Source organism: Notothenia coriiceps, unplaced genomic scaffold, assembly GCF_000735185.1.
Source record: "Notothenia coriiceps isolate Sejong01 unplaced genomic scaffold, NC01 NC01_scaffold00037250, whole genome shotgun sequence".
NCBI classification, from domain to species: Eukaryota; Metazoa; Chordata; class Actinopteri; order Perciformes; family Nototheniidae; genus Notothenia; species Notothenia coriiceps.
The window spans coordinates 1,917,233-1,935,371 of NW_011369951.1; the positions used below are offsets into that span (position 1 = coordinate 1,917,233).

Genomic DNA, 18,139 nt, shown 5'->3' on the forward strand with positions numbered 1-18,139 from the left:
ACATGATTATAGCATGAGGGGCTAAAAAACCAAAGAGAATTGAATAAAACAAAAGAAAACACCAGCGATACTTAGCTCAATCAAAGTAGGATTTGCCTCCTCTTTGCCTCCCTCAGGACTCCAATGTCTTTGTCTGGCTGACGCTGAAGCTGACGCTCCAGGAAAGAGCCACCTAAGATGGACACCTGATTGCTGAGTTCTCACGGCTGTGGGGGCACGCCCCTCTAATTAGTTAACTCTCTTCAGCTGGTGGGTGACAGCAGAGTGTTCCTGCCTATTGTAATGCAGGGTTGAGGCGCGTGACCCACTGAGACCTGTGTTACAGGTTGAGTTGAGCAGATCTGAGATTTAAAATCTCTCAGAAATCACCGTTTTAGCTACAATAACTACAGAACAATTATACAGAGTAGAATAAATGAAACAGAGAAGTCTATTTAAACAAGAATATAACTTCTGTAAGTTATATTCTTGTTTAAATAGACTTCTCTGTTTCATTTATTCTACTCTGTATAATTGTTCTGTAGTTATTGTAGCTAAAACGGTGATTTCTGAGAGATNACACGTTTTTGGTGCCGATTGCGTGTGGACGGAAGACTTTTTTTATATCGAATTCGGTTCGTTTTCGTTACCGTCTCCGTGTGGCTAGAGTCTAAGAAATAAGATCTTTTACAACAATGCCCTGAATTAACAATCATACAGGCTACATGAAATAATAACAAATCTGCCAAAAAAAAGCATACAGTAAATTAAGAGGCAAGGCTAGTTTATTTATATAGGACCTTTCAACACAAGGCCATTCAAAGTGCTTTACAAAAAGACAGTAAGAGCATAAAGAAATAGTGCAGTGGAAACACATTATAAAATGGCATTTAAAAACAGTCATCTTCAAACAATAGAATGTAGAAATATCAAATAGAAAGAAGAAATTAAAACATTTATGCACCACAACCATATAATATAGCATAAAGAATATGAACTTTAAAGGATTTACTGACAAAACACAGACTTTATGACACTGTAGTCTAACCTGGTTTTCTTAAAACCTAAAGGCCTATGTGGAGAAGTGCAACGCTCAGATTTCTGACATTGTGGAGCTGGTGCGTGGGAAGCTGTCAGGAGGGGCGAGGATGACCCTTGGTGGTCTAACTGTTATAGATGTTCACGGTAAAGTAGCTTTTTATTTAAGGGGAATTTTAATATGCTGTCTTGATTTAATCTTGCACTTAATCTCATGCTTATTTCCTCTACTAGCTCGAGATGTTGTGGCGAAATTGGCAGAAGACGGCATCTCCTCCACAAACGACTTTGCGTGGATTTCTCAGCTGCGTTACTTCTGGGAGGATGGAGAAGTGATGCTGCGCATGATCACCACCTGTTTGAAATATGGATATGAATATCTGGGAAATTCCGGCCGTCTTGTCATTACACCGCTGACTGACCGCTGCTATAGGTATCTCACACTCTATCTCATCCCTTATCATTGCTATGAATGGAGAGCTACAATATACAATGTCATGGTACAAATATGGCAGATTCCAAAACCTTAGATTTGAAGTCCTATCATGGTTTTGATTAAATTACTTTGTGTCTCACCAGAACTCTTATGGGGGCTTTGAAGCTGTACTTGGGGGGGGCTCCTGAGGGTCCTGCAGGAACTGGCAAGACTGAGACCACCAAAGATTTGGCAAAAGCTTTGGCTAAACAGGTAAACCAAAACAGCTTTCAGTAAAATACTGACCTGCATTTAGTTTCTTTTTGCTTCTTACAACTCCCCTTTTGTTTTTTGTTTCTAGTGTGTGGTGTTCAACTGCTCCGATGGTCTGGACTACAAGGCCATGAGTAAGTTCTTCAAAGGACTGGCTCAGTCCGGAGCCTGGGCCTGCTTTGATGAGTTCAATCGTATTCCGGTGAGCACAGCCTTTGTTATGCAGGTCAAATGTGTGTATGTCTGCTAAATGACATGATCCAAATACTCCAAAAGTCATTGTGGATTTGGAATTAAATTTGCACACCCACCACAGTAACAACATGTGTTTTCCTCCAACACAGAAACCTCGCTAATTTTAGATCATTTGCAACTCAGCAGGATGTAGAGTTGCTGATTTTGCTTTTATGCCAAGTTGATTGGATTATATTAATAGAAGACTATCCTGACAAAGAGAGTAATTGACATATTGCAACAAACACATAACACTGATGCTAGTCTTCTAAAAAAAGGAGGAATAGAGAGAAATTACAGTACAGTATTCCTGTTTTGTCTGCATCACATTGGCTCTATTTTTCTTTGAATGATGTGAGACATATGCACCAACATTGATTTTCCTGTACCCTCAAGGTTTTTTATTTTTAATTACAAGGTTTTATTTTTAATTATTGGCAGAAGGAAAACAAGATAACACAGCTGCTTTAAATATTTAACCTGCACATTTGTACAATTCTGAATTACAATCCATGATGATGAATATTATATATTCTTATTTCTTAGTTACCGCTGAAGGCAGTAACAAAAACATATAATAATAACAAATGTGTTGACTTTAATAACCCATAATGTGTTTGTGTGTGTGTTACAGGTGGAGGTGCTCTCTGTGGTGGCTCAGCAGATCCTCTGCATACAACAGGCCATTGCCAAGGATCTGAAGACCTTCCTGTTTGAGGGGACAGAGCTGTCCCTCAACCCCACCTGCTCTGTGTTCATCACCATGAACCCTGGGTACGCTGGCAGGGCCGAGCTCCCTGACAACCTAAAGGTACATGTCACCGTAGCAGAGTCTTAAACATCAGCCTACAGAGAAGAATGACGGAAGAAGAAATGGGAGTAACGAAAAATATACACCTGTCAATCTTGTCTTGTAGGCTCTTTTCCGTACAGTGGCTATGATGGTGCCAGACTATGGTCTCATTGGAGAAATCTCACTATACTCTATGGGCTTCATTGAATCTCGCAGGTATAGCTCTATGTAGAGCTAGTATCTTTTTTTTTCGTCTAGTCTTTGCTCCCAGTTGAATTATTCCTCAAACCTCGTACTTCTCAATCTCCAGTCTTGCAGGAAAGATCGTGGCCACCTACCGCCTTTGCTCCGAGCAGCTGTCTTCTCAACACCACTACGACTACGGTATGCGAGCTGTGAAGTCTGTGCTGACTGCAGCAGGGAATCTGAAGCTGAAGTACCCCGAGGAGAACGAGAGCGTGCTATTGCTCAGGGCGCTGATGGACGTGAACATGGCCAAGTTTCTGGCCCAGGACGTGCCACTGTTTCAGGTGAGACACTTTGCCAAATCCAATTGTAATTGATACTGATGGTTTTTGCTCCTGAGTATACATTTGTTAATTTCTTAATACTTCTCATTGTGCTGCCAACAGGGTATCATCTCTGATTTATTCCCTGGCGTGGTCCTTCCCACACCAGACTATGATCTCCTCCTCAAGGCTCTTAACGACAACATCGCGAAGCTCAACCTGCAGTCTGTCCCATGGTTCATTGGCAAAATCATCCAGGTACCAAGGAGGAGAATCGCTTTGAAATACTTAAGACTCTTTATATTTGTTTTGCTTGTTGTTATACTCAGAATGTATGATTGTGTATTTGTAGGTGTATGAGATGATGTTGGTACGCCATGGTTTCATGATAGTAGGAGACCCTCTGGGAGGAAAGAGTTGTGCATATAAAGTTCTTGCTGCTGCCCTTGGAGACCTTTTTAAAGGTATGTTTCTCAGTCTCTAGATGTTTTTTAAATCGTATTTAGAAAATCATTGGAAAAGAAAGGATTTTTTTCTCTCCCATTTAACTTTTCAGCCCAACTGATGGAGGAGTTTGCAGTGCATTATAGCATCATCAACCCAAAGGCCGTCACTATGGGCCAGCTGTATGGCTGCTTTGATCCAGTCAGCCACGAGTGGTCTGATGGTGTGCTAGCAACCACCTACAGAGATCAGGCCATCTCCACCTCCGAAGATCGACAGTGGATCATCTTTGATGGGCCCATTGATGCTGTCTGGATTGAGAACATGAATACTGTGCTGGATGACAACAAGAAGGTACATACTTTCCACTAGTTCTCAATTCTGTCCTCACTGTTGGAGCCATAATGCATGTGTCTTTGTTTGTATTTTATCTGCACATTTAATTAATGATGCAGTTCCAACTTTCTACACAAGATGGAGTATTCACTTGTGTGTGTGTGTCCATGGTGTATACATGTAATCAGTGGGTGATCAGGTGCAGGTGTTTTGGAAGCAAACAGTTTTTGACCGTGTCGGCAGAAGCCGTGTCAATATGAGCTGTGTGTGTTAAACCTGTTTGTATTCAGCGTGACTGACGTGCATATATTGGTATCTGAATGGTAACAGAAAGGCTATATGGACAACAACATAAAAGGATCGATAGATTGAAAGTAATGTAATGTACCTGATGTACTTATATGATTCTGTTTTCTTCAAGTTTGTATTTTGTTGGTTTAACGCACTTATTGTAAGTCGCTTTGGATAAAAGCGTCAGCTAAATGTAATGAAGGATATACACTCATATGGACATTGTTTTGTCATCTGGAACACGCGTCCGAACATACTTCTCCCGTTCCCATCCCTCAGTGGCTTAAGTATGGATGAAGTTAAAAGCCACTCCACTCACTTTGGTATTTTTCTTACTGTTTTCCTTTTCTGTATATTAAAACAGTTTTATATCAAGAACTGCTGGCCAGATTTATTGAAGTGTGATGGTGTATATATATGGGATATTTACAGCCTTTATATAATATTCATCTGTTTTGTTCACTCTGCTAGCTTTGTTTGATGAGTGGTGAGATCATCCAGATGAGCAGCAAGATGAGTCTGATCTTTGAAACTGCTGACCTGGAGCAAGCCTCTCCGGCTACCGTCAGTAGGTAAGCAACACGGACAGAAGCTGAACCAGCACCTGCAGTGTAGCTACTGTAAATAAAGAGAGCCCACATGTTGAATCTGATCTGTGATTTGAAATGTTACCATCTGTCTGAAGGTGTGGGATGATCTACATGGAGCCTCATCAGATGGGCTGGACTCCTCTCAGAGATTCCTACATGAACACACTGCCTGAGAGCCTGAGCACTGAACACAGAACACTGGTGAGATTACAGTCAGGCATGTCTTAGTTGACTCAGTGTTGCTCAGATATAATAACCTTCATGTACTTGACAAATAATGTGTTGTATGACTTCTGCTTTTATCTTTTTCCCCGCAGATCGTGGACCTGTTTGATTGGCTAGTTCAGCCATGTCTGAACTTTATAGAAAGGGAGTGTCGCTTTGTGGTTCAAACATCTTTCATTCACCTGGCCTACAGTCTAATGAAGTTGTACACCTGCCTGATGGGTTAGAAATAATCAAAATAAATTTGTAATTTTTACTGTACATAGTCTTTTGTCAGTGTGTGTGTGTGTTAACTTTCCTTTCTATACCCAGATGAAATTGCTGCGTCAGGACCCAATGGCACCCCGATGACCAGCCAGCAGATAACCATGTGGCTGATGGGTCTTTTCCTATTCGCTCTTGTATGGACGGTGGGTGGGACCATCTCGGGGGACAGTCGAAATAAATTCAGCGTCTTCTACCGCAATCTGATCATGGGCCTGGACGAAAAAAACCCTAAGCCAAAGAGTATCCCACTCAAGAAGAACAACATCTTCCCTGAGAGAGGTGACTAAATCTATTAACGTATACAGTTAGTATAGTGCACCAATTATTGCCTTTTTAACATTTGAAATGCTTGATGTTTACCTATTGTTTTGCAGGCACTGTCTATGACTTCTTCTTTCATAAGGAAGGACAAGGACAGTGGAAAACATGGACTGATTCAATCACAAAGGAAGAAAACATCATTCCAGTTTCAGCCAATGTGAGTGTGTTTATGCTAGAGAGGTGGCCCCTACTAAACAGCCTCAATAAATGAGTTCACTTAAACTCTGCTTATGTTCACCAGGTGTCAGACCTCATCATCCCTACCATGGAGACGGCGCGTCAGCTGTTTTTCCTGCGCACCTACCTGGCACATGAAATACCCATGCTGTTTGTTGGGCCCACTGGCACTGGAAAATCTGTCATCAACAAAAGCTTCCTGGTAAAGCTGCCCAAAGAGCAGTACACACCAAACTGTATCAACTTCTCAGCCCGAACCTCAGCCAATCAGACCCAAGACATCATCATGGCCAAGCTGGACCGGAGAAGGAAGGGCGTGTTCGGACCTCCTGTGGGGAAGAAGTGTATCGTCTATGTTGGTACGGATGCACAAATAGCTAAAAGTGGATCATCAAGTTTTGATATGTATTTACTTTTCATATACAATTTGAAAATAATCTATTCTACATAGATGATCTGAACATGCCTACTAAAGAAATCTACGGTGCCCAACCCCCCATCGAGCTGTTAAGGCAGTGGGTTGACCATCGTCACTGGTATGACAAGAAGGACACCTCCAGGCTAAACATAGTGGACGTGCTGTTTATGTCCGCAATGGGACCTCCTGGTGGTGGGAAAAATGACATATCAGGTAATTAAAAAATGTTTTAATTCTTCATTTCATTAAAGGAAGCAGCAGATGAAATTGACAAATTGTTTGAAATGCTAGGCCGCCTCACCCGCCACTTGAACGTCATCTCAATTGATTCCTTTGATGATGAAACACTGACCAAGATCTTCACCTCCATTACTGACTGGCACTTCAGCAAAGGCTTTGATGCTTCTTTCTGCAGGTAACTTTTCAAATATGTATAAGAAAGTGAAACAGAATTATAGCAATGATGGTTGTCAGATATACATACTTTGTCTTGTATTATGTCAAAGGCTAGGCAAGATCATGGTCCAGGCCACCATGGCGGTCTATAAGGACACCATGGACAGCTTCCTCCCAACACCGTCCAAGTCCCATTACATCTTCAACCTACGGGACTTTGCTCGAGTGATACGGGGTGTGCTGCTGGCTCCACACACACACATGCAGGTAAGAGTGGAGACAATAGTCAAATGTTTGAATTGATTGTTTGAAATTGCTCTATTCCTCATGTCTCTTGGCTGATTTCGACAGGATGGAGACAAACTGATCCGTCTTTGGATCCATGAAGTTTATCGTGTTTTCTATGACCGGCTCATTGACAACGAAGGCAAGGAGACCTTCTTTGGCATCGTCAAAGAGAGAACATCAAACTTTTTTAAGCTGAGTGTGGAAAAGGTGCATATTTAATTATTGTGCATATTACATTTCATAAGTATGGAGAAATATGACTGCAGTTTTCTGGACACAAAACCCTTTGAAAAAAAAAAAGGGTTACTGCTGTTAACTAAATGTTATCCGACAACAATTTTTGCATCCACGTGCTAGTTCAAATGTACAAATCTAAGGATTCCCAACTCACAAAACAGCACTGCAATCACAAACTTTGTTTTCAGATGATCAGATTCAATTAACAAACAAACTGAGAAGCTGCTGCTACTCGATGTGAGGTAATGGCTAGCGGTGTAGCTTTAGTTTATAACCCTAAATCTTTCCTTTTTGTTTTCTAGCTCCTGAGCCATCTTAGCCCAGATGGCAAAGTAGCAGATGAGAGCATACGCAGCTTGTTCTTCGGTGACTATGCCAAGCCTGATGCTGACATTAAGGCATATGATGAAATCACAGATATGGCTGCTTTACAAGAAGTGATGGAGTTCTACCTGGATGAGTTCAACAACTGCAGCAAGGCACCAATGTCCTTAGTCATGTTCAAATTTGCCATTGAGCACATTTCCCGTATCTGCCGTGTGCTGAAACAAGACAATGGCCACCTTCTGCTCGTGGGCATCGGGGGCTCGGGGCGTCAGAGCACCACCAAGCTGGGCACCTTCATCAATGACTATGTCCTGTTCCAGATTGAGTTGACCAAGAGCTACAGCATGTCCGACTGGCGTGACGACCTGAAGAAGATTATGCTTAAAGCAGGCATCGAAGGGAGGAGCCTGGTGTTCCTGTTCAACGACAGCCAAATTAAGGATGAGGCCATGTTAGAAGACATTGACATGCTGCTTAACACTGGGGATGTGCCGAACATGTTTGCTGCTGATGAACGTGCTGAAATCATTGATAAAGCGCAGGGAATCGCCCGACTCGAGGGCAAAAAGATTGATGCCACTCCGCTCTCTATGTACAACTTCTTCATTGACCGTGTGAAGGTCAACCTCCACATTGTGCTTGGTAGGCGCCTTTATGTGACCTTTATTTTTTCTTTAACTTTCATTAAAGTGTTGGAACAGAGTGCCAGAGTGACGGGTCCTAAAACCCGGAAGTAAACTCCTTCCGGTTCCTTCGAAAAATAACCACATATCTACCCTACTTTTATAATTTTCAAATCATAAATCGAATCGATAGATTTATGATTATAAAATTATAAAAGTAGGGTAGACATGTGGTTATTATCCGGCTGAACAAAACGTGATCTGTCTCTTCAATTTGTGTCAACCACAGACCTTATTTCGAGCTATTTTACAAAATCCTATGGAGAAATTGCATTGTTTTTTGTCGAAGGAACCGGAAGTGGAAAAATGCTAACTTACCTCCGGGTTTTAGGACGCGTCACTGTGGCACTCTATTAACTGGGAATCATTCTATTCAACAGCTATGAGTCCTATTGGTGATGCATTTAGGAACCGTCTTAGGATGTTCCCCTCCCTCATCAACTGCTGCACTATTGACTGGTTCCTCGCATGGCCAAATGATGCACTAGAAATGGTGGCCCACAAATTCCTGGAGGATGTAGAAATGGACATGGATATTAGAATGGAGTAAGGACATTAAAATGATGCCAAAAAGAAATAATTGCAACAGCTGTCAAACAGTATCATGGAACTCATTTGCATCGAGCAATGTATACAATGCCTGTTTCTGTGATCTCAGGGTGGTCGAGATGTGCAAGACCTTCCAAACAAGTGTCGGAGAAATGTCTTTAAGGTACTTTTCCAGACTGAGGAGACACAACTATGTCACACCCACCTCCTACCTAGAACTCATCCTCACCTTCAAGACTCTGCTCAATGCCAAGAGGAATGAAGTGAACACCGCCATGAACCGCTACATCGTTGGTCTCGAGAAACTGGAGTTTGCTGCGTCTCAGGTGATGCACCCAAACAATATTATCCTGAATGAACGACCAAATGAATGATACTGACACTTCATATCATGTCCAAAGGTGTCAGTGATGCAGCTGGAGCTCACAGCCCTCCAGCCAGAGCTCATCAAGACTTCAGCTGAAACCGATCAGATGATGGTTAAGATAGAGGGGGAAACCGTTGAGGTGGATGCTAAGAAAGAACTTGTGTCCGCTGATGAGAAAGTGGCTAACGACGCAGCAGCTGCAGCCCAAGCCATCAAGGTATACATGTCATTTAAGAGAAATACTCTTTGCCAGTGCAGAAATGTCCAGTTAAAATATGTTTTCCTCAAACATACAGTATCTGCCATGTGTTTTCAAAAGAGCAGTGTTGTTGTTTGGATGTTTGGACACAGATTGTTTGTCTTTCAGGAAGAGTGTGAGGGAGACTTGGCAGAAGCAATGCCTGCACTTGAGGCGGCCCTGTCAGCCTTGGACACCTTGAAGCCTTCAGACATTACTGTAATAAAGTCTATGCAGAACCCACCGGGTCTAGTCAAACTAGTCATGGAGTCCATCTGCATCATGAAGGGCATCAAACCCGAGAGAAAACCAGATCCTAGTGGCTCAGGTAAGCTCGCAAGACTTAGAAAAATGGCGTCATGTCATTGAAAAAGCTCAATGTTGTATTATGAAAAAAATATTAGGCTCAATATAAGATATGATAACAGAATAAATATGTTGCAGGTAAGATGGTTGAGGACTATTGGGGCCCCTCGAAGAAGCTCCTTGGAGACCTGAAGTTTCTAGAAAGCCTCAAAGCCTACGACAGAGACAACATTCCCGCCCCATACATAAAAAAAATCAGAGACAAGTTTGTAGACAACCCCGAGTTCCAGCCCTCTATCATCAAAAACGTCTCCTCGGCTTGTGAGGGTCTCTGTAAATGGGTGAGAGCGATGGAAGTGTATGAGCGAGTGGCCAAACTGGTCGCCCCCAAGAAAGAGAGGCTGAAGCTGGCAGAGGACGAGCTGGCTGTGCAGATGGAGATGTTGTCTGTGAAAAGAGCCGAGCTGAAGAAAGTGGTGGACAGACTGCAGAGCCTTAATGATAATTTGACCGCCATGATTAACAAGAAGCAAGACCTGGAGGAGAACATTGAGTCGTGCTCTCAGAAGCTGATCAGAGCGGAGAAGCTGATTGGAGGACTGGGTGGAGAGAAGGACAGGTGGACAGAGGCTGCAAGGCTTCTAGGGATTAGGTATGTTAATACAAACATGTACAGTGTATTCATATTCACAAAGTCATGATCTGTGAAGTTTATTAATCTGGTTTTACTGTATTTATTTTCTGCAGATACATCAACCTGACAGGTGATGTACTCCTCTCTTCAGGAACAGTATCTTACCTAGGTGCATTTACAGTAGACTACCGTATAGAGTGCCAGGAGCAGTGGCATATCCTGTGCCAGGAGAAGAAAATCCCCTGCTCTGAGGACCTAACCCTTAGCAACACTCTTGGTAACCAGGTGTCTATCAGGGCCTGGCAGATTGCTGGACTACCAGTGGACTCCTACTCCACAGACAACGGTATCATCGTGTTTAACTCCCGTCGGTGGCCCCTGATGATTGACCCTCAAGGTCAAGCCAACAAGTGGATCAAGAACATGGAGAAGGCGAATAAACTTGCCGTCATCAAAATGTCTGATCCAAACTATGTGAGAGTCTTGGAGAACTGCATCCAGTTTGGAACCCCAGTTCTTCTGGAGAACGTGGGGGAGGAGCTTGATCCCGTACTCGAAACTGTGTTGCTGAAGCAGACCTTCAAACAACAGGGTGTGGAGTACATGAAGATTGGGGAGAATATCGTGGAATACTGTAAAGACTTTTTGTTCTACATGACCACCGGACTGAGGAACCCTCACTATCTCCCAGAGGTGGCTGTCAAAGTGTGTCTGCTCAACTTCATGATCACGCCACAGGGCCTACAGGACCAGCTTCTAGGGCTCGTAGCAGCCAAAGAGAAGCCTGAGCTGGAAGAGAAGAAGAACCAGCTCATTCTGGAGAGTGCTGCCAACAACAAGCAGCTGAAGGAAATTGAGGATAAGATCTTACAAGTGCTCTCCTCTTCTGAGGGGAATATCCTGGAGGATGAGACCGCCATTAAGGTCCTGTCATCCTCCAAAATCCTCTCTGAGGAGATATCAGAGAAACAAAAAATTGCCAGTGTCACAGAGAAAGAGATCGATGACACTCGGATGGGTTACCGCCCCGTGGCTGAGCACTCATCCATTTTGTTTTTCTGTATCTCAGAATTGGCAAACATCGAGCCTATGTATCAGTACTCCCTGAGCTGGTTCATCAATCTCTACCTGTACTCCATCGCCCAGAGTTTGATGAGCGATGATTTGGCTGAAAGGATCGGCAACATCGTGGAGCACTTCACTCTCAGCATTTATAATAACGTGTGCCGCTCGCTTTTTGAGAAAGATAAGCTGCTGTTCTCCCTGCTGCTCACTGTAGGCATCATGCAGGGTAAAGGCCAGGTTGACGACCAAGTCTGGCGCTTCCTCCTAACAGGGGGCATCGCTCTAGATAACCCATACCCCAACCCTGCCCCAGAGTGGCTGTCTGAAAAATCTTGGTCTGAAATCGTCAGGGCGTCCAAACTAGCAAACCTGGATGGTTTCTTTGAGCATGTCCAAGACAACGTGTCGAAATGGAAGAAGCTCTATGACTCAGGAAAGCCCCATAAGGACCAGTTACCTGACCGGTGGAGCGAGCTGGTGGGGATGGACAGAATGGTCGTGATCAGGTGCTTCAGGCCAGATAAGATGGTTCCAGCTGTGCAGGATTTCATTATGGATAACATGGGGCAGGCTTACATTGAACCTCCCACCTTTGACCTGGCAGGGAGTTACAAAGACTCCAACTGCTGCTCTCCTCTCATCTTTGTGTTGTCACCAGGATCTGATCCAACCGCAGGTGACTAATCATAAACATGATACTTATCTTTATTTAATCAAAGTGGAATATGGAATTAAAAACTAGAATTAAACTTGGTTCAAAGTGGACTTTTCTGGTTTTGTTATTGCCAAAAGTCTTAAAATATACTTATTTCTTTAGGTTTGCTGAAGTTTGCTGATGACGTAGAAATGGGGGGCAGTAAGACCCAAACCATTTCTCTGGGTCAGGGACAAGGACCCATTGCAGCCGTGATGATTCACAAAGCCATCAAAGCGGGCACGTGGGTGGTGCTGCAGAACTGCCACCTGGCCACCAGCTGGATGCCCGCTCTGGAGAGGATCTGTGAGGAAACCATCAACCCAGAGAGCACACACCCCGACTTTAGGTACGTCTCTACACAGTACTTTTTTCTCACACATGTTCATGCAGTAAAATACTAAAGAAATATATGTTCTTCTCCCCAGGTTGTGGTTAACCAGTTATCCATCCGACAAGTTCCCAGTCAGTATCCTGCAGAACGGGCTGAAGATGACCAATGAGCCTCCCAAAGGAATAAGAGCCAACCTGCTGCGCTCCTACCTCAGTCACCCCATCTCTGACCCCGCCTTCTTTGTCAGCTCCAAGAAGCAAGCCGTCTGGCAGAAGTTCCTGTTTGGTCTCACCTTCTTCCACGCTCTAGTGCAAGAGAGGAGGAACTTTGGACCACTAGGTAAGAAATGGAAACATTACATCTAGTTTAACGTTTGACCTTTTTGTGATACAATGTCTTTTTTTACCCTGGATGATTTAAATGCATGGTTTTCATTTTTGGTATTTGAAACCATTTTGTAATCATTTCATATATTCCTTGTTCCATTCATCTGATTAAATGTAAAACAATCCTGTTGCTGTTTCTCCATTTTCTCTCAGGTTGGAATATTCCCTATGAGTTTAATGAGTCTGACCTGAGGATCAGTATGAGGCAGATCCAGATGTTCCTGGATGAGTATGAGGACGTTCCACTGGAGGCCCTCACATATCTTACAGGTAAAACATATTGGCGCTTTCACACCGGAGTACTTTTCCCCGTACTTTTCCCTTTTAGTTCCGATAGTTCCTGGGATTTTGCGTTCACACCAAAAAGAGAACTTAGTTCATGAGAACTGTTACCCCATTTTTAGTCCCTGCTAGAGAGCAGGTACTTTCCTGGGGAGAAAAAAGTTCCAATTTCTATTGGCTGGGCGAATTGCAAATCACGCCCCGTAAAACTCGGAAAAGTTTTTGTGAAGCCGCCATTTTATTTGCTGGCATTAGCATTATTAGCATTAGCCCCGCGCACCAACAGAGAGAATAACTTATGGCAACACAAAAAAAAACATGGGAACGGTGGAGTGATGAGGAGGTGTCGGCGTTCTGGCGATTTACTCGGAAGGCTTCAGTAGAAGCTGCTGGGAGTCCCAGCAACTTGCTGGGAGTCCCAGCAACTTCTACTGAAGCCAGTCCCCTACTCCGGGGAGTTCCGGCCGGGGACTTCGGGTGGCAGTATACGCCGTGTTTGCGGCTTGCCAGTAAACGCAAAGCAGAAGAAGAAGAAGTGACATCAGCGACTTAATTTGCGTAATCTTCCCTCAGGGATTTATTCCGGTGTGAACACGATCGGCTCTTTAGTTCCATGGGGGAACTAAGAGCTCGGAACCAGTGGCGTAACTTACGACGGCGCAGCCGGTGCAACGTAACCAAGCAACCTAAATTAATTTGTCTGTCCAATGACCTTGCTCCCTTTCATGACATGTGATACCTTGCGTGACGAGCGAACCGTTTAATCAACCTGTACTGTACTGTAGCTAGCAGCAGCAAGTTCGGTAGGATTATAAAAATGTAATAGCAAACCAAAGCACAAGAGCAGCACTAGAAAGAGAAAGGACAAGAGAGAACAAGGAGATGTAACAGCTAAACTGACGAAATTAGACAGTTTTTTTTTGTCATACATCATTCTCGAAATCGAACGCTAATGTTAGTAATGTTGACGTACAGCGGCAGCCGGAGCCGGAGGCTAACGATAGCTCACCTGCCTCACCGTCCATCATTGCCATCTAGCTTCACAAGTGAAGCTATATCCGTGGCCGTGGCTGTGCAACCTTCTTCTCCAGCCAGCCAGGAGGAGAGGCTGGATTTGGCTGTGCCCGGCGGTGGTCCAACAGTTCCCCCAAGGGCCCCAACCGATAGGGGGCTCCATGGCGCTATTGAAACCCCGACACCAAGATCAAAAGCTATATTATAGCAATCGGTCTATTTCGGCATACCGGCCCATTCCCCAGAGACAAACATCAAGGAAACAGGTTTAATCCTCTTCTTAGTTCGTTGTGTTGTTGTCAGGCTGTGGTGGTCTGAGGCCAGGGAAGGCTGTTGTTGATAGTCTATACATGTTGCGCTTGGTTGTGTATGTCCATGCGTGCGTGAGCGCGTCAGCGTGCGCTTATGTTTGGGGCGATGGGTCGCGATGCAAAATAATATTTGCACCGGGGCCAATCACAATCATGATATCTTGAAGCAGACATTGGATCTGTCCATTTAATAATCCCTTTATTCCTCTTCTTAGGTGAATGCAACTATGGCGGCAGGGTGACAGATGACAAAGACCGGCGTCTGCTGATGTCGCTTCTCTCCGTCTTCTACAGTTGGGACCTGATAGAGAAGGAGTGCTACCACATGTGTGAGGGAGATCTGTATTATGTCCCAGGTCACGGCCCATATCAGGTACTGTGAGAGCTCTGCTAATTAATGCCACTGAGTAATACATTTTTTTCAGTCATGACAAGGAGTAACCGTCTCACGATGCAGCCTTGTGTTTCAAATAAACACAACAGCAGCAGATCGCACTGATTACCCAGAGGAGGATTAATGGTTTTAATCATAGTGTTATACTAGTCTGGACTCTTAAATGTTTGGCCTTGAGGGCAACGTGTGGAAGATCACTATAAGAACTGAAGCACTTTTTCAATCATCCTATCCCATAATGAAATGAATGTTAAAAAACGATTTTCTCTTTCCCAGACATATGTAAACTACATTCGCGGTCTTCCGATTTGTGCCGATCCTTGTGTGTTCGGCCTTCATAGCAACGCTGACATCACGAAGGATAACCAGGAGACCAATCAGCTGCTGGATGGAGTTCTGCTGACGCTGCCCAGGCAGACCGGCGGCGGGGCCAAGTCTCCTCAGGTTTGTTTATCTGAAAGCACTCACACTTTCATTTTACACTCTTGGCTTGCAACTTATTTCCCCGAGGAAACACTCCATGAAACCTCGATGTCTCATATTCACGCTCAGCGCTGTCGTCTCTCTGTTGCAGGAAGTAGTGGATGAGCTTGCAGAAGACATTCTCTCCAAGCTGCCAGAAGACTTTGACATACAAATGGTGATCGAAAAATACCCAGTCATGTACGACGAGTCCATGAATACTGTTTTGAGGCAGGAAATCATCCGCTTTAACAGGTAATAACAACTGTTAGAAAAGACAAACATGTATTACTAATAACTCATGTTTCTTAATCGTTTTGTGCGGGACACTGATAAAACATGATTACTTGACGAAATGAATCCCCCCCACTCCTTAGACTCACTCTCGTGGTGCGGGTCAGCTTGGTAAACATCCGCAAAGCTCTGAAGGGACAGATTGTTATGTCTGCCGAACTGGAGAACGTCTTCAACAGTATGATGGTGGGCAAGCTGCCCGCTCTGTGGGCTGCCGTGTCATACCCCTCCCTGAAACCAATGGGGAGCTACGTGACCGATCTGCTCACCAGGCTGCAGTTCCTACAAGTAAGAGTTATGATTGTTATGGATCACACTGACCCTGCGCGAAGGTAAGATATGGGGAATATGACTGGCAAGAGGAATGCAGCACATATAAGAAGCCCAATAGCCTTATTGGGTACAGTCAGTGTTTGAGAATACCTTTTTTTTTTTTTTTTAAACTGATCCTTGACATTTGGAATGTAGTAAAGCACCATTGGTTTTACAGGTAGCAGATTACATTGCATTTTTATAAAACAATATGTATGCTTGATTGTTTTTTTTAAAGGATTGGATAGATGACGGCCCGCCTGCAGTCTTCTGGCTCTCTGGCTTCTACTTCACCCAGTCATTTCTAACAGGAGTGGCTCAGAATTTTGCCAGGAAGTACACCATCCCCATAGACTTCATTGGCTTCGAATTTGAGGCATGTAACCTTTTTTCTAACTTTTCTCAGTGTTTTTGTTATATTAAATCGTAATATTTGCATATAAGAATATAGGTTGGATATTAATGCTTGTGGTTGTGTTCCAGGTTACCAAAGAGGAGAACCATATGGAGGAGAAGCCAGAGGACGGGGCTTATGTTAAGGGTCTCTTCATGGAGGGAGCGCGCTGGGACAGAGAGAAGATGGTGATTGGAGAGTCCCTCCCCAAGATCCTCTTCGACTCTTTGCCCATCATTAAGCTCAGACCTGGAGATATGTCCAAGTTCCGACATGAAGACCTCTACGTCTGTCCTGTATACAAAACCAGCGCTCGCAGAGGGACCCTGTCCACCTCCGGCCACTCCACCAACTACGTCATGTCCATCGAGCTGCCCTCTGACAAGCCTGAGAAACACTGGATTAACCGCGGGGTGGCATGCCTCTGTCAGCTGGACGACTAAGAAATAATGACTATTAAAAAAAATGTGTAAATGCCAAAGAAAGCTTATGTGTTTGTATGCCAAAGACACATGTGGAGGGACTTGGACATATCTCTAGGTCGTAAGCACATATTTGCAACCATGACAATCAAAACTATGCATTCTTTCAAAGTGAATGACAATGAAATGATAATCATTTCTTAAAGAGGACATCATTCTCTCAGCGTGAATATTAGAGATTGGCGATTTTTTTCTTTATTTTTGTGAACACAATACCTCAAGAACGCCTAGAGAGAATTTCTTCAAACATCCCGTTGGACTCAAAATTGAATACGATTATGGGGTCATACGCAGATCAAGGTCACCGTGATCTTACAAAACACATCGACATACTGTACCTCAAGAATACATTTTCTAATTTTATACATTTCCCACAAATATCTAATAGGATAATATAATAAATTGATTACAATGTGGACAGACATGGATTTACTCTGCAACTAAACTGTTTGGTTGATAGTATATTTGCACATATTTTTCCAGTACAATCCAGATTATTGCAGTCAAATGGCTCAGATGGTTTTAAAACAAACCCTCATTGTGGATAATGCTATACAAGCTCTACTGTAAACAAAATATACTTTGTTTGGATTTGGAGAATATATGTATTTTTTAAACTCTAAAACATATTATATTTCAAATGTGTTTCGAGCTGGTGCTGATATATTTGCTCTTTCATGCACTTTACTCTATATTTTTATATTCGATATGGTTTTTCTGTTATTAATGGGTGATGGGTTTTTGCAATATGTCCTATATCCCTTGATAATCAAATCAACATAATGTCAAACAACAGGATGATTTCACTACTTTTAGTGCTCTCTCAACTCAGTAGTTAGTTCTGATGTCAAACACTAGATGGTGGCAAAGGAAAACCAGTTGGTTACAGGGATCCTTAATGGTACCCGCAATGATGAATGTCCTCACTACATCTCCATTCCCATACCAATAGTATATTTTAATGTATAGCACAAACAGTGTGCCATCAAGTGAAAATATATGGTGTATGGGTGGGTCTTAATTTTGAGAAACAAGACCACAAAAACACCACGTTTTGTACATATGGGTTACCAACAAATTAATGACCTTATTGCTTTGGTAATAAAACATATTTAAACTTCTCATCTATGACACACATTTTTGTTTCCCTTTCAGATTAAGGACTGAGAAGTTGTGCGCACAGTAAGAGCAAAACTGGTTGTAATAAGTGCACCTCACTCGCCATCACTGATCGAGGTCTGGCTGGTAGTGTGACAACGATTTTCTGTCCTGACAAAGCAGATTCATGACTCAATAATGAAATAGGGTACAGGATGAATGCTGTTCTCTCCATATGACACACATGCCACAAATCACCACTGAGCCTTTTCATGCTGAACC

General features: G+C 43.3%; 1 protein-coding gene across 1 annotated transcript in view; it reads left to right on the forward strand.

Annotated features, from left to right (window-relative positions):
• Window positions 1-17,830, forward strand: part of dnah3 (dynein axonemal heavy chain 3) — a 20,821-nt gene extending 2,991 nt beyond the window's left edge. The window contains exons 2-37 of the mRNA XM_010796583.1: window positions 1,050-1,164; window positions 1,252-1,450; window positions 1,597-1,705; window positions 1,794-1,907; window positions 2,574-2,750; window positions 2,857-2,948; window positions 3,043-3,262; window positions 3,365-3,499; window positions 3,594-3,705; window positions 3,798-4,039; window positions 4,784-4,884; window positions 4,998-5,103; window positions 5,220-5,349; window positions 5,440-5,673; window positions 5,769-5,872; window positions 5,957-6,251; window positions 6,344-6,523; window positions 6,602-6,725; window positions 6,817-6,973; window positions 7,058-7,201; window positions 7,534-8,200; window positions 8,622-8,787; window positions 8,900-9,116; window positions 9,192-9,374; window positions 9,525-9,723; window positions 9,840-10,353; window positions 10,449-12,076; window positions 12,218-12,443; window positions 12,523-12,767; window positions 12,968-13,084; window positions 14,637-14,794; window positions 15,092-15,259; window positions 15,390-15,532; window positions 15,655-15,859; window positions 16,122-16,259; window positions 16,367-17,830. Of these exons, the coding sequence (XP_010794885.1) occupies window positions 1,050-1,164; window positions 1,252-1,450; window positions 1,597-1,705; window positions 1,794-1,907; window positions 2,574-2,750; window positions 2,857-2,948; window positions 3,043-3,262; window positions 3,365-3,499; window positions 3,594-3,705; window positions 3,798-4,039; window positions 4,784-4,884; window positions 4,998-5,103; window positions 5,220-5,349; window positions 5,440-5,673; window positions 5,769-5,872; window positions 5,957-6,251; window positions 6,344-6,523; window positions 6,602-6,725; window positions 6,817-6,973; window positions 7,058-7,201; window positions 7,534-8,200; window positions 8,622-8,787; window positions 8,900-9,116; window positions 9,192-9,374; window positions 9,525-9,723; window positions 9,840-10,353; window positions 10,449-12,076; window positions 12,218-12,443; window positions 12,523-12,767; window positions 12,968-13,084; window positions 14,637-14,794; window positions 15,092-15,259; window positions 15,390-15,532; window positions 15,655-15,859; window positions 16,122-16,259; window positions 16,367-16,720 (8,418 nt within the window). The 3' untranslated portion in view covers window positions 16,721-17,830. The remainder of the gene's footprint in view (window positions 1-1,049; window positions 1,165-1,251; window positions 1,451-1,596; window positions 1,706-1,793; window positions 1,908-2,573; window positions 2,751-2,856; window positions 2,949-3,042; window positions 3,263-3,364; window positions 3,500-3,593; window positions 3,706-3,797; window positions 4,040-4,783; window positions 4,885-4,997; window positions 5,104-5,219; window positions 5,350-5,439; window positions 5,674-5,768; window positions 5,873-5,956; window positions 6,252-6,343; window positions 6,524-6,601; window positions 6,726-6,816; window positions 6,974-7,057; window positions 7,202-7,533; window positions 8,201-8,621; window positions 8,788-8,899; window positions 9,117-9,191; window positions 9,375-9,524; window positions 9,724-9,839; window positions 10,354-10,448; window positions 12,077-12,217; window positions 12,444-12,522; window positions 12,768-12,967; window positions 13,085-14,636; window positions 14,795-15,091; window positions 15,260-15,389; window positions 15,533-15,654; window positions 15,860-16,121; window positions 16,260-16,366) is intronic.
• Window positions 17,831-18,139: the final 309 nt, after the last annotated feature.